This window comes from Fusarium odoratissimum (genome assembly GCF_000260195.1).
Source record: "Fusarium odoratissimum NRRL 54006 unplaced genomic scaffold supercont1.2, whole genome shotgun sequence".
Lineage (NCBI taxonomy): Eukaryota > Fungi > Ascomycota > Sordariomycetes > Hypocreales > Nectriaceae > Fusarium > Fusarium odoratissimum.
Window position 1 is genome coordinate 947,947 of NW_022158688.1, and position 14,390 is coordinate 962,336.

A 14,390-nucleotide genomic window follows, 5' to 3' on the forward strand; every position below is an offset into this window, starting at 1 on the left:
AACCATCTGGAGAGCGGCGCTCATATCTTTTTCAGTAAAAGAAGGCATTCTGAATTGATTGGCGTTAGTTTGAAATTAATTGGAATTAAATTGGTAGAGTTGTGACTGTTTAAAGTATATATAAATTGGGTGGCTGGGTTAAAAGTGAGGTGGCCGGTCTGTGGGGGTGGCCAGTCTTTGGGTGACGGACGTTATCTTACAACAGAGAGGACGAAACAAAAAGCCCATCTAGGCCATGCCAAAACGAGCTATGAGCATGTTATTGTCTGTCTTTTCTCTCTTCTCTGTCGTCTGAGGCTCTGACTCACAATAAAAGACGTTTGGCCATGAGCCTTCAATTATTGGCACGTTGCCTGTGACCGACTTATACCCGATCGTTTTCGGCAGATGCTATTAGTTGACATGCACGCCCTTCGACGTTGTGCACGAGTCTCTCGAGCTTTCTCCCCCTTTCTCGGCCTTGTCTTGTTTGGCAGTGGCGATTCCTCCTGAACGGCACTATGCTTCTCCGACTGCGACAGAATGTCGTTTACTTGGTGTAATGGCCGGCCTTGGGCTTCTGTCTCAACTGCAATGCAGAATTGACTCGAGTCCATGACCTTGGCTATGCTTCAACTGACAAGCCTCATGAGCTCATAGCTAACTGTTTCTGACTGCTAACAACGCCCCGTTTCACCTCATCTGCAGCCATTGCCTTATCCCCGAGCCACAACCACGCGGTCCTGTCGAAGTTCTCCCCGCCCCCGGATTTAGACCAAGATTCGGAGTTTGCCACACGGCGCATTCACCTCACTTTCGACCAATCAATGGCAATTATTCTTCCCAATGGGTCAAGTCCAGTTATCAATCGCTGAAATTTCAACCGTAATTTTGTATCTCAACGGCTGCCAGAAAACAGCTCACTGGATGCGAAAGTACTTCAGAAACAATTGCACGATTGTGGCCAATCACCCTCATAATCTTGTGTAACAACCCAGCTAAAAGTTAACAAGTTCGGAGCTCAGGTCGGACGTAAGCATCTGCGGCGTAGTGTGGTGCCTCGATCTGATATGCATGGATGTTTTGGAATCATCCAGGACCCTTGTTTGCATGAACTTTCACGTGATTATTGTCTCAATTCCCTGTCGCGTCTTGAAACATCCGCCACTACATCACGGCTTAACCTATAGTTCAAGATCACGACATGTTCAACCGTATATTCTTCGGGCTGTCGGTGACAATGCTTTGTTGTGACTTTGCTTCGGAGATACATTTCACCGCTTGGTGAGATTGTGCCTTTCTTGAACGAATAAATTTAGAACAGGTGTTTCGTGAATCTGAACTGCTTGAACTGACTTCATTTGGTGTATCGGTAAATGTGTATTGCGACTGTAGTTGTTACCCTCAATTCCCGGTATCGGTCAGTTTATGACGATAAGAATTCCGACCGTGTAGCCATCAGTTGCCATCCTCCTCATCAGCCCAATCAGAGTCAACCCCATCTTTGAACTCATCACGCATGCGTTGACAAGCATGAACCGCCCCAAGTCGGACGTCAAAGACCTCGAGTGAACGAAGCTTCCCGAGAATGGCATCGTCGTCGTGGCCAGGGGATCCGTCTCGCAGCTTATGTACCTCGGTGTTTAGGAGTTTGTACTTCATGGTGAATCTGTAATCTTTGTGAGTGACTGATTAACGAGAAGATGGTAATACTTACTGTTTGCTTACTGGAATCGTTCCGTTTTGACGTGCGCTTTGGGTGTTGGCGACTACAATTACTGTATCGATATTGTTGAGGACGTGGCAGTTTGTTGTTAAATGAATGTGTATGGGAAAGCTAGATAACCAATTCACGAATTAGAATGCGTAGCGTAGTAGAATGGGAAATGATAAAATGAGTCAAAGCGATGGCACTGCCTGGACGTTCTAGCACTGTTGGGCTTTGCATTGTGTAACCTCAAGATCGTGGCTCAGGGTTTTGTGTGTCACCATATCAGGAGGTGGCATGTCTACCTCAGATGCTTTATTGTTACCCACATTGAAAGAGTTTATACCTAGTGATAATAGTCGATAGTGATAGCTACAGTTCAGAGTCGAACTTTTGGTGGTCCCCATTCACACTCTGTTTCCAGCCGAGCAGTGACCCTCAACTTACGGGGAAGTAAGTCGCATTCCGAGGATTCCTACATGGCTGATGAAAGACAGTAGAGAGATCACTAACAAGGAGCGATTTAGTATTTGTTATCGTAAAGAAACCCAGGGGGCCGTTGAAAGGTTCAAGAAGAACCACGATAGTTTGTTCAGCTGAAATGATTTGATGTACTTACTTTATATGAATATTTGACATGGACCCCTAGGGACCTGATACTCCAAATAAGAGTTCTTGAGCCTTGCTGGGGATGCTGTATAAGATCTAAGGCCCAGAGGTATTCCAGTGATGGTCATAAAACCGAAGTTATTGATCCCAAGTGATTGAAAGAATAAGGTAGATTTAGGATAACTTGAGGAAATTTAGGATAGATTTAGGGGAGCTTTATGATCACCTTACCCACTTCAAGGGCTTGGGTGTTCTTGCTTATCAAGAGCAAGGCTTGAGAGGCCCCGGTAACACCATAGAAGTCAGGTCAAAGTTGTCTGTTAACAAACACTGAGTTGACAGACAACTCAGTGGAACCATTGGTAGGCAATCCTCGAAAGACCCAGTCAACAGGAGTATACCTTCCAATAAAACCGCGATAAGCGCTCTTCTCTTTATATTAGAAAAGTCTGATTTAGAACTTCGTAGAAGCATTGTAGGCAGTGACTCACCCTCAGGAGGCCGACCCTGTTGCCAAAAATGATAGTTGCGGACATGTCCTATGGTTGATTGGACGTTTGAAATGAGTTAGATGGTGAAATTTCAAGTCCGAGGAGACGAGAGAGCACCTCGAAAGAAGACGAAAGACATCAAGAACAAAGATATGTAGCGTCAGGGGCAAGGTAAAGAGAGCAAGTTGAGTGAAAGCAGTAACAAGTGGAACTCAAGGATAAAACAAGAGCCATTTGAGGTATAAAATGACTACGAGAGCGCCATAAGAATAGTTCATCAGGTTTAGAAGAGCAGCAAAGATGAATCTTTGAAGGATAAATCTGCCTATTTGTTCATTGTAGACTCTTATCTTCTCTCTTTTGTCTATGACCTGAGACTCAGAAACCAGGTTCCAGGTCTTCTCTAGTTCTGCGGTCTCCGTTAGTGATTGATTTGTCTGCGCTTTTGGGAGTTGTCTGTAACCAGCTTCGTAGTAAGCTGGTCTTCGGAAGCGACAGCTGGCTTAGATGGTGTAAGCAAAACCACAACGGGTTACTGCTCTCGGCTGTTGAGGATCACATTATGGGCTATTATTTGGTAAATGTTACTCTCTTGAGGCATAAGCATCAATAATGCGATTAAACAAGAGGATGATGAATTTGTATGCTGACGTGACAGTGTTGCCATAGCGCTGGTAGTACATTGTCAGATCCTGATGACGTCTGTTAGTAGTAAATGGGGTGCTGATGGAATGGAATTATAGCCAACTGTATTGTATGATCTCCTAACTAGTGGAAGCTATCAAGTTGTCTGCCTCGCGACGTTATATCGGCAGTGCGTGACGCTGAAGTGTTGACAGCTGTTGACACTCTCTGGCACTGCAGAACTTGAAGATTCCTGCATCTCCAATTAGCAATGCTGGGCCCGTTATGCGATAATCCGTCTCAACTGAAAACAAAGCCGGTGCTTTCAATTGACACTAACTTCCTCCCTTACTCATCCATCATCACACTTCTTCACGATTTCGCGTTCTCATCAGGTCTCATAACTTGAGCAGTATCAGCATTTCGTGATGGACTTCCAAACAAGCGAAGCCTACAAATGTTACAACACCCGTAATCGCCCTGATGATAAGTTACCGCCACTCGACTTCCAGGTTTGTGGTCGCTTTGTCGTATCCGTTCTCAAAACGAAACTAATCGACACAGGATGGAATCCTCCACCTCGTTCACGGAGAGGTCTTTTGCCGATGGCGCGAGGACATCAGCGGAGTTCTTTGCATACATGTAAGTTTTGCCCTTAAACCACGGCATCTTAACCAAGGCTCACAAGACTAGGACGACCATAAGACCGGGCATTCCCTCCGACAACACTACGAAAGAGTTCATGGTGCAAAGCTCGCTCAGGAATATCCTACCCAAGGAGAAGGAAACCAAGCTAGAATTTTGAGTGAGAAACCCCGACTGTTATTTGGAAGGAGGTAATACAACTGAAATCTCATCAAATAGGATGGTACGCAGACATTGCCAACGAACTTCTACCCTCCTGGCCGCGTTCTGTCCAGGTGGCTCAACTGGCTGGTCAGGACCTACCTAGGGGCAACGAAGCAAATCAAATGGACTACCAGAGCGCAGTCAGACTCACACGTCTATTCAACGAGCATGGCCCAGACGTGCCATCAAAGGTCAGCGAAGAGCTGCGTCGTCTACTTATCGACGGTGTGTTTCAGCACAAAATGGCTCAAACGGATGGCCCAGAAAGCACCCGATCAGTATGGAGATGTTTGATAATGTAAACAACGAGACGATGTGGATGAACATCACTTACGAGCGATGGTTCATATTGGCCGGTGTGTACAGGATTGAGACACTCCAACAAAAGTGCAAAGGCATCGTCAACGCTGTCCTTGCTCGGTGCGGAGATGAGCTCGACAAGAGCTTGGCTTACTAGCACGCCCAGACGACAGCAAACCACACTTCAGTGCTTCATTACCCAAATGTCTGACACGATCTTCAAGCAGCAGAAGGAAATCGATCGTCTTAAGCATCGTTGACGACCAGTCTGGTGGTAGCCACTAAACAATACGACTGCGAAGGACGACAAGGGCGATAAGATTGTGAACAGGGCAGACTCAACTGGAGAGTTAATACTGCAGACTGGTGTGTCTAACGGACACTGGGACAAGAGGTATAGTGGTCGACAATTGCATCACGCTCAACCTGATGATCTTGCGGCGGACGAAAAGGGGATACACAATTTGTTCATCAGAAACGAGCCTACCATTCTTACAGCTAGTAAAAAGTAATAGCTTCATAGAATTGAGAAGCTCAAACCCCAACCGACAGAGTCCGTTCGTAAAGTTCCCATATCAACCTTGGCGAAATCTGTGGTGGCATTGTCCGCACAGTAGCTTCTCAAGAGCACTTGTCAAGATCACTGGCGTGGATCTTCGGTTGAACTGTTAAAGATCTGAGGCTCAATGAGTCCCATGGCCTGTCGCGCTTACGTTTAGTACGGTTGTAGAGAAATACAGGCAATCTAGGTACAAACTGGCCGTTGGCAGTTCTCCTCAAGAGCTTGTGGGGTAAGTCTTTGTCACAGGTACCAATGCAGACATTCACTTCCTTTGCAACCTTTCTTGAGGAAGTTTTAAATACGAAGCAACTTTAAGCGAGTTAAATCCATCGAAAACCGCGTTATAGAACGTATCTTTCATCATTCTGGTGAGGGCAGGCTTGCATCGTTTTGTACGTTCGATGGCATGTATCAAACCCTTACTAAGCATAGACAATACTCTCACTCTATATCACGGCACCATAACATCACAAATAAATAGAATAGAACTTTTCAGATCGCGGGTGTATTGTTCTGGGACGAAAATCTGTGTTTCGATATCATATCATGATATAAACCCCCTGTCTCCCAGATCATCACAGTGTCCTCAATCCCTAGGCACCAAAGCAGAACAACCCTATAACCTGGCTAGTTCGAATTGTCCGATAACGAATACGGAAAGACTTATAGAAATGTCTGGGCGATAGAACTGAGACATATCAGTCAGGAAAAGAAGGTATCAGCAGGCTTTGTAGATACTTACTGTGCTGTTGGGAATCATCTTAGTTGTAATCCATAGCCTCGCCCTCTGACTTGATGCCGGCTGCGCTGGAGTTGTCCGAACCATTGTTGCCTGTAGTGGAAGAAATGTCGTTGTCTTGGTCGATGTCCTCTTCTTCTTCCTCTTCATCGCTCGTGAGATCCATCAAGTCATAATCCGTGCAAGAAGAGTCAGAACTTCTCGAGGCATTATCCTCATCGTTGACCCTCTCATAGATGTTTCGTTCAGCCTCCAGTTCTTCAATCTTTCTTTCTTGGTCGTCGAGCCTCCTGTTCTGTCTGGAGACTTCGGCCTTCAACTCACCAATCTCATACGCTTGGTCATCGATGTTGTTGTAGCAGACACGTCGATCATAGAGTAGATCTGTGATTTGTTTCCTATTACGGGTGTCCTTGGAAGTTAAGCCAACGATCTCAACGTCTTGGTCATCGATGGTATTATGTAGAATAACATTGTCCTCCTCCTCTTGCGTGATTTGAGCTTGAAGGTCTTCCTTGTCTGCATTCGCCTGGGCGAGGTCCGCCATCAACTTGGCGATAATCTCGTCCTTGGCCATTAAAATGCCGTGGATATCGGAAGGAGCCTGGTAGAGAGTGACCTGAACTCCATCTTCTGGGGTGGGAGACATGCTGAAAGTTGATCTGTAAGGGTAAGATTCCTCATGCGACAGACGATGCAAGAAGCAGCTTTGACGAACCGAAGATGAGAGTACTTGTAGGTGATCAGATAGTCTTCATGTAAGGTCAAAGAGAGCAAGGTATCCTTGATTCAAGCGAAGTTGAAAGTGTCACAATGTAGTTGACTTGTCTGGACCTGTGACAAAAGACTGCCCGGTACAGCAGGTAAAGTGAAGGCAAAGTGCTTTCGTATAATCAAGTTATCTTAATTTAGATGAAGGAATGCAAAGTAGCATTCAAGGCGAATGAATACTGAATGAGTCGCTTGCTCAAGGGAAGTTGGTTGGTTGACTGGTGAGCAAGTTAGTTGAAGGAAGAAACGTTGTAGAAAGCGATGGTGTGGGAAATTTATAGGCGGGGACGACTGAATTGTCCGTGTTGATACAGACAACTATCTACCTTGAGGTGCTTAAGGTACTGTGATTCAATGAGGACCTAAGCAACTCTGTTCCATAACTCATTGTTGAATTTCAAATTAAATAGCCATTGACTTTAGAAGACCTCGATGAAACTGACACAGGCTGACTGATGTATCTCTTCTCGTCCTTTCACCCCTTCAAGCTATGGATCTATGGACTTCATTCTTGTACTTTAAGATTTTGACTATCGCACTCGAAAACAAAGGCTGGCTGTACTCTACTCTCAATATACATTTTAGCATCATGTTTCTTCCTTGAGTTCCATCATTTTCGAGATGTCAGGGGGCTATCAAATCCAAAACAGCACCGAAGACTGCCTTTCGTCTTCTCGAATCGCCTGGACTAACAAATACTGCCCCTATAATTATCAGTGAGCTTCTTGATATACTATGCAGGATAAGAAAAGGGGGGTAATGATATCGTCCACTTGCTCGGTATCAGTTGTATGAGGTCACATGTGCATTCATTGGACACTTCATTGAATATGTTTGCGTACAGATAATTACCCCAGTCTGTTCCCATAGAAGGGATTGCATTATAGTACAGAAACTAAAACCATAGACACAAAAGCTCAAGGTTATTTCCTACTTCATAGGTCCCCTGATTGCTATCTTGGTTTGGCAGCGAAATTGATATATCATTCTTAATAAAGAGGCTCTTCAATGTTCACATCTGTTCCCTGCGATGTCTGAATATTCTTTTTCAGGAACTTTACTGGACATCTTTACATTACCGGATTTACGGACAATAAGGCGTCACTAACGTTGTCTGAACCTTCTATCATGATTCTTCACGTATTAGGGAAGGACTTCTGTAGGCACATCGCTATGATACCTAGCTGTTGTTTACTCGTCGTCTCTCACGAGAGAGCCCCTCTACTATCGCAAATAACGGGCAGAGTAGTTTCTCTCGTTGACTCGTCATCAGATTTGAGCTCGCAAAGTTTTCGAGTCTAGAAAACAATACCACCGAGGCTTGTACTCAAAGTGTCGCCGAATAGTGGCCTGAACATCTGCAGGATAGTTTCCTCGTCGTCCCCGTGCTCTTAGCATTACATCTCCTGCAACAGTCGCCAAACTGCATCGTGCAGCTCTTTCCAAGCCTCAGGAGAAGCAAATAAGAGGTGTAGGACCTCTCCTTCAGAAACAGCACCCACGGGTGGTGTAAAGTATGCTGGAAATTGTTCATCAGCAATCTATAGTCATGTAAGGCAGTGTTGATTTCAATCAGAATGCAGTATATACTAGCTGTTTCTTAGTGTTGCTGGACTCCTTATTCATGTGCTTGTTGACTTCCGCAAGGGCCATGCTGATAGACATGCCGTCGCTCTTATTGACCAAGACGGTTTTCCGAGCATAGTAGCCTTGCAGTAACCAGAAGCTCTCACAGTAGCTTATAAGCGTTTTAATCTTAAAGGCATTGTCGATATTTGAAAGAAAACATTGGCTTTAATCATCTTCTGGGGTAAATCGGTCCGTGAAGATGAGGAACCGGGGGTTTTCCTCATCCTCTGCGGAGAATTCTGGCATTATAAACTGGCTGAGTTTGTTCGTTGGCGGGTATGAATACACGTTTGCGACACGCGGGTTATCCGGGTCTTCTTTGAACTTCTCGAAAGACGTCTTGTGAATGACATGCTCGTCCTCTTGCCCTCGATCGAACCTGATGCGGTTTTTGATCTGGTCTGATGGGCATTTGGGGCAGCCGAATGTCCCTTGGTCCTTGAAGGCGGGGTCTTGGTAGTAGCGTTCGATGGTCGTTGTCATCATGACTCCCATGTCTTCGATCTTCATTAGGAAGGGTTCTTTCTTCTGATGTACTACGTCAGTCTGTGCGGCGGCATTGCGTGCGATCGGCAGGGGATCAATCGTCTCTATTCAATCCTCCACGGAAGGCTTAGATTCACCAACCACCTTGGCTCTTTGGGCGGCATTGCGAGTGCTCCAGATGTCACTCCCGTTTGATGACGGGAAGAATATAGGTCTTCTGATTCTGCAGATCGGTAACTGAGAAATTTCTCGTTGTTGCTGTCGTGTAGGGTGTCGTTCTCGTCATTTACGAATTTGTTTTCATCTTTGATCCGCTTGACGCGGTCACGGAAGGAAACGACCTCGAGGTGATCGGAGGGTAGTTCAATGATCTGGTTTGTAATCTCCAGTCTGGTGCTCCCAGGTAGAATTGGCCCAAGTGAACATTGTGCCCCTTGGCATGGTAGGCTGTCCCGCAGCTTCGCTTAGCTTGTGACTCGGCCACTCGCTTGACATCTGCCTTGCCGTGGAGCTCTATGAGATGCTCCTCTTTGCCTCTCCACATAGGCGTTAGTGTATTGAGACATGTGCTTACGTTACTCAAGTCTTCATGCTTACGGGCAGCTACTCGGTAGAGCTCGTCGTTCTTCCTAGCCAGCTTGAACCGCCTTGTAGAAGAGAAGACATATCTCCAGGCCTTGGTCGCCAATATACCTGGTAATCACGCTTTTGTTCCTTCGCATGGGTAGCAAGCATGTGCCCCTTTGTTATCATAGAACACTGGCCCGACCTCAAATATCGACCAGTCACTGCTGATTGAGCCATTGAAGACTCTTTTCACGTGCCCAAGGCCGCCAGCAAGATAAAGACCATTAGTTACGCCATCGACCAACATTTGCGCACGTCCTCGGTGCCAAATATGAAATAGGCTGTCAACCGATATATATAAAGTAGAAATAAGGGCCGTTGGGCTGGTGGGCAATATGTCTTGCTCAGCAAATACCTCTCATGTGAAATATAGCAAGACGTCTGCAGTCGCGTTTGCTTCGAGCTTCAATGGTTGGCATTTAGGATACCCGACAGAATGCCAGTGGGATTCTGGTTGTTTCGGGGGAAAGCCAATCATGTCACCCAAGCTTCATGAATCAACTGGGCCTTGCGTAAGAATCATGGTGATATCTCAATTGGCAAGTCGTTGTTGTATGGTTGAGGGGACAGAAAGAGAAATTGTCTGTCGTTGGCTCTGTAGCCCCGTAAGTAGTTTGAGGAGACCATTCCTACAGGCATCGAAGCTGGGATGAGATTAACGCGATATGTTGGCGAAATCTCCAAGCAACTCGTACCAATCTCGGCGTACAGTTGTAGCATGCGCAGTGAGTGAATTTCCCTTGGGTTGAGATGTAAGTTCGGGACTCGCTTGAATGTTCTTGAAGATTTGCTGCTGACTGAGAGTTTTCAGCAGGACACTGCGACAGACGGCTTTGATTCGTTACCAAAGGTTTCTTTCAAAGTGCAGTTTCGCCTTCAAATATGCGAATGTTCCTTGTACCCCTTGGAACTGAACACAGTAGTGCATTCCTTGTCACTAAGTTCGAAGGGACAGGAAGCCAAACCCATCTGTGTATACATATTAGCTACAGAGTGATCAAGGAGCTTGATGCGAGTTTAAGAGGGGACTTACTCTAGCTTATACTATACATATATATATGTGGGTTTCTCGTGTTGTATCTGTCGATACTTTTGCACATGGTGTTTTCATAAAGCTGTTTGATGCCGACTGGTTCTAAAGAGTATTCTTATTGAACTTCAGACCTCCGGAATTCGTGGTGTTCTCAGACCAAAATATATGTGATAGAAGACCGGTATAGGAAGGTCCAGGGGTTGTGTGGACTCCATGTTGTCAACATGATTCCTGTCTCTGAGATGGGCAACCCAGATTGATCATCGGGCTAGGCTGAAGGTAGGCAGCAGACCTTCATCGGGCAACTTGTTGAATAGATTCCACTACTGAACCCATCTTCTGATCGTGTCAGTATGTCGAGGTTTCTTCTTGGACCGCCAATGTCTCGCAGGTCGTCCTCAAACACGCTCTTGGCAATATGCTGAGAAGAATTTATACTCGGGGCGGTAATGACCGTTATATATAGTTGAACTGCTGGTATTTGTTGGAGAAAAGATCCTTCTTTATGGTAGACTTAGACGATGCTGGTCTTTCAATTACCGTCAGCATCCTCTGAGTGTTGCCAGATGTTAGCATCAATTCAAGAGAAGAATCTCATATCAAGCCATACTCGCCACACGTGGAACAAGAGTATTCACCGCATTATCCATACCTTACGTGACTGGCATTGGATATAAGCATGGGATGTTCGACCACAGTTTTACACGTTGTTGTCCGGCCTAGGCGCCTTGCGGACAGCACCAGATCCATGCTTAAGCAAAAGAAAGGTCCTGTGAATTTGGGAATACCAAGACATTTGTTGTCCCAGGCTCCTTAAGAGGTCTTGCGGGACTCTTTTTATACATCAGCCTTCATTGACTTGACCCATCTTTGGGGGGCCTTACCTTCATAGCGAAGGACGTTTCGCAATCTCCACATCCGTCCCATGCTTTTACGAGAATCTTTACGGTGTTCGTTCCATCTGGCATCAAATAATATATGGCCATAAGTTGGATAATATGAGGTAGCCGTCGAAAGCCCAGATATCTCGACTCCACGGCGCCTGCACTCCAGGTGACAATGATGGTGAGATACAGAAGAACAAGTAGAAGATGTGACAAGGATGAACGGAGAGGAGATATTTATAGTAAATGAGAACAGGGAGAAGAGACATGTGAGTCGGTGAAGAAGTTACCAGAATCTTCAGCTCGCAAAAGGGGGTGGAAAAGGCTGGCAAGCAATACATACGCAAACAGTTTGCAAACATCACAAGCTGTGTTAGGCATTCCACGAGCAATTCGTATCCCTCTATGCGTGCTCATTGCTGGGGTCACCTTTAGTCACAAGCATAGATGACTCGAAATTTGCTTCACGGAGCTGCATATTTCACATTTGCGAGTGTACACGGCAGAACAAGTATTCAACCTAAATAAACGTCGGTCTGCTGCCTCCTGGGGTGCGATTGACGAGAATAATATCCTAAATGCTTAAATCCGAAGCAAAGCATTTCCCTCAAGATACCTTTCAGATCGATCTCTCCGTGTGAAATACCGGACAAATCAGAAGTTCGAACATTGTGCTTATCAACGGCGAGTAGTATCTTGAACGGTCAAGACGTTGTCATCCTCAGCATACGCATCCACCTTATACTTGGCAAACTCGCGGGTTGCCACATTATTAGCAAACAGAAGATCAAGCTCTTCAAACGTCTTGTTCTTGGTTTCAGGAAGGCGGAAAAACGTCCAAATGAAGAAGACAAAAGAGCAACCTCCCCAGAAAAAGCCAGTTTTACCGCGCCAGTTTCCTGCAGTTGGGTTGAGCATATAAGGATTGACGACATTGCAGATGATTTGAGCAATGTAATAGGCAATTCGGCTGACACAAACAGATTTGTTTCTCAGTCTGGTCGAAGAAACTTCCGAGATGATTGCGTAACAAACAGGTCCAACAGTCATGTAATACACGCCTAACCATATGAGCATCATACTGGCCTGCGCGTAGTTTCCTGCCTGAGAGTCTCCAGCACCGACGCTGATGAATCCAACAATCATCAACACAGCCGTGAGCAAGCCAAGGCCCCAAAGATACAGTGTACGTCGACCAAGGGGAAGCAGCCACCAAGATATGATTGTGCCCACAGACGCAATTCCAAGACCACCAACAGACATTCTGAAAGAAATCGACTCAGGCAAACCAGCCTGCACGAAGAAGAAAGTCGGAGTACCACCCATGGAAGATCCACAGAAAGGCTGGGCAGCAAAGGCCATGCAGGCGATCTCGGTTCTGCGTCGGTCAACCCCACGGAAGCAATCCAGATACGAAGTACCTTGGTCGATGGACTTTTCAATCTCATTGGTATGTATCATCATGGCAAGAGCCTGTTTTGCATGACCAGGAGTTGTTGAGGAACTTAGACGGGTGATTGACTTCTCAGCGTTTTCGTAATCACCAATCCGGACGTAGAACCACGGAGATTCGGGGGCGAAGAAGAGGACGATGAATAAAGGAACAGGCCATGCCCATTGGATTGCGAAGGGGATTCGGTAGGACCAGTGCCCGGTCGTATTCGAGAAGCCTGCTTGTACTCCAGCCGAAATAAGCTGTCCTATGGCCCAACAGAGGTTGACATAGACAGTCAAATATCCTCTTAATGCCATGGGGCACACCTCTGATGCATATGCAGGAGCCATAGTGGCAAAAACGCCCCATGGGATGCCGCAAAGGAACTGGCCAACAAGAAGGACCGGAAGACTCGGTGAGAAGAAGGAGATAAAGATGCAGCCACATATGGCAACCAAGGAAGTGAGAAGTACTTTGCGGTAGCCGAACTTATATGTGAAGTAACCATTGGCAAACGCGCCAATAATAGTCCCAACGCTCACGGCATTCGAAAGTGCATTCTGCCAGGAAGCTGTGATTTGCCAGGAGTTGGATTTGGGCTGGTAGCTTCCATAGTGCTCTCGGAAGGATGGTTGGGCGAAGAAGGATGAGATAAGAACGATATCGTAACCCTCCATGATGATCGAAGTAGAGAGAAGGACCGACCACATGACAGCCTTGGGATATTTCCGAATGGCCTGCAGCAACGTGAGGTTGTGTTCCTCTTCTGCGGCCTGCTTTGCGATGGACGTATCTTTGACCGTGTCGTAATTTGGGGCATGGTCATCTTCGCTGACCCTAGCTACCTTGTCGTCTGTGAGAGCAGCCATGATGCAGAAAAGTATGCAATGGGGGCCTAGATGTACCTGAGACCAGGATAAGACGACATCGACTGCCTGTCGAGATGAACCAGGATCGGCGGCATGAGCTTCATTTATAGGGAAACAACAGAGACCACAGACATTGGTCGCCTGACGAACCCCAGGCGCTTCGTCCCATATTGTCTATGAAAGTCCTGGTTTCTTGATGATCACCCGGGGATTGTGGGGAAGAATCTGGGGATATTCTGCCAAGGATCTCCAAAAGCTTATTGCCCTAGCTCGCGTTGAAGAATATGGGGTTCCAGTGGGGGCATAGATGGATACAGATCTCATGGTGTTTTGACCCCCACCGGAGCTCTGAAGCAACTGAAGGTCCGGCGGGGGAGGGGAGACACTTCTGTCAAAGTCACTGAAACTTTGACGACATTCAGCCTCGTATTTGGCTAAATAGCGGATTGCATTACTGTAACATCGATGAGGGCCTCAACCTGCATGTCCGGGTTGATCCCGGATTACGCGCATGAGGAAAGATGTGCCTGCCGGGAATTATGATTAAACGTGTTGTCAATGGGATCTTTGTTTCATTGTGGTGAATGTCGGATATCATTGAGGGTTGTGATTGGTGATAGTGAAGCAAAAGAAATGATATCGGATGTAAGGTACTCGCAGTTGAGGTATCGGAATTGATTGAATTGAGACCGGCAAGGATAACATCAGGTAGTACCCTGTGGTCACATCATCACATGTAGGTCGGCTCAAGATAAGAATATATGGATGTTACTATAGGGAGCCGGCTCCTTCCAT

General features: G+C 46.2%; 6 protein-coding genes across 6 annotated transcripts; 1 reads left to right on the forward strand and 5 right to left on the reverse strand.

Annotated features, from left to right (window-relative positions):
- Positions 1–1,437: 1,437 nt before the first annotated feature.
- FOIG_01966 (uncharacterized protein) lies at positions 1,438–1,641 on the reverse strand (the record flags this gene model as incomplete). Its single annotated transcript, XM_031198994.1, has 1 exon — positions 1,438–1,641. One exon carries the CDS (start codon positions 1,639–1,641, stop codon positions 1,438–1,440), a length of 204 nt encoding a protein of 67 aa, XP_031071031.1.
- Positions 1,642–3,839: 2,198 nt separating this feature from the next.
- FOIG_01967 (uncharacterized protein) lies at positions 3,840–4,562 on the forward strand (the record flags this gene model as incomplete). Its single annotated transcript, XM_031198995.1, has 4 exons — positions 3,840–3,923; positions 3,976–4,053; positions 4,105–4,216; positions 4,276–4,562. The coding sequence occupies 4 exons, from the start codon at positions 3,840–3,842 to the stop codon at positions 4,560–4,562; spliced, it is 561 nt and encodes a 186-aa protein (XP_031071032.1).
- A 1,321-nt stretch (positions 4,563–5,883) lies between these two features.
- On the reverse strand, positions 5,884–6,510 carry FOIG_01968 (uncharacterized protein; the record flags this gene model as incomplete). Its single annotated transcript, XM_031198996.1, has 1 exon — positions 5,884–6,510. The coding sequence occupies one exon, from the start codon at positions 6,508–6,510 to the stop codon at positions 5,884–5,886; it is 627 nt and encodes a 208-aa protein (XP_031071033.1).
- Positions 6,511–8,029: 1,519 nt separating this feature from the next.
- Positions 8,030–8,285, reverse strand: FOIG_01969 (uncharacterized protein; the record flags this gene model as incomplete). Its single annotated transcript, XM_031198997.1, has 2 exons — positions 8,030–8,173; positions 8,223–8,285. The coding sequence occupies 2 exons, from the start codon at positions 8,283–8,285 to the stop codon at positions 8,030–8,032; spliced, it is 207 nt and encodes a 68-aa protein (XP_031071034.1).
- Positions 8,286–8,426: 141 nt separating this feature from the next.
- FOIG_01970 (uncharacterized protein) lies at positions 8,427–9,171 on the reverse strand (the record flags this gene model as incomplete). The annotated part of the gene is made up of 1 exon (XM_031198998.1): positions 8,427–9,171. Exon 1 carries the CDS (start codon positions 8,769–8,771, stop codon positions 8,427–8,429), a length of 345 nt encoding a protein of 114 aa, XP_031071035.1. The 5' UTR covers positions 8,772–9,171.
- A 2,571-nt stretch (positions 9,172–11,742) lies between these two features.
- On the reverse strand, positions 11,743–13,973 carry FOIG_01971 (uncharacterized protein). Its single transcript, XM_031198999.1, has one exon. The coding sequence runs from the start codon at positions 13,593–13,595 to the stop codon at positions 11,970–11,972; it is 1,626 nt and encodes a 541-aa protein (XP_031071036.1). The 5' UTR covers positions 13,596–13,973; the 3' UTR covers positions 11,743–11,969.
- Between the last annotated feature and the right edge of the window lie 417 nt (positions 13,974–14,390).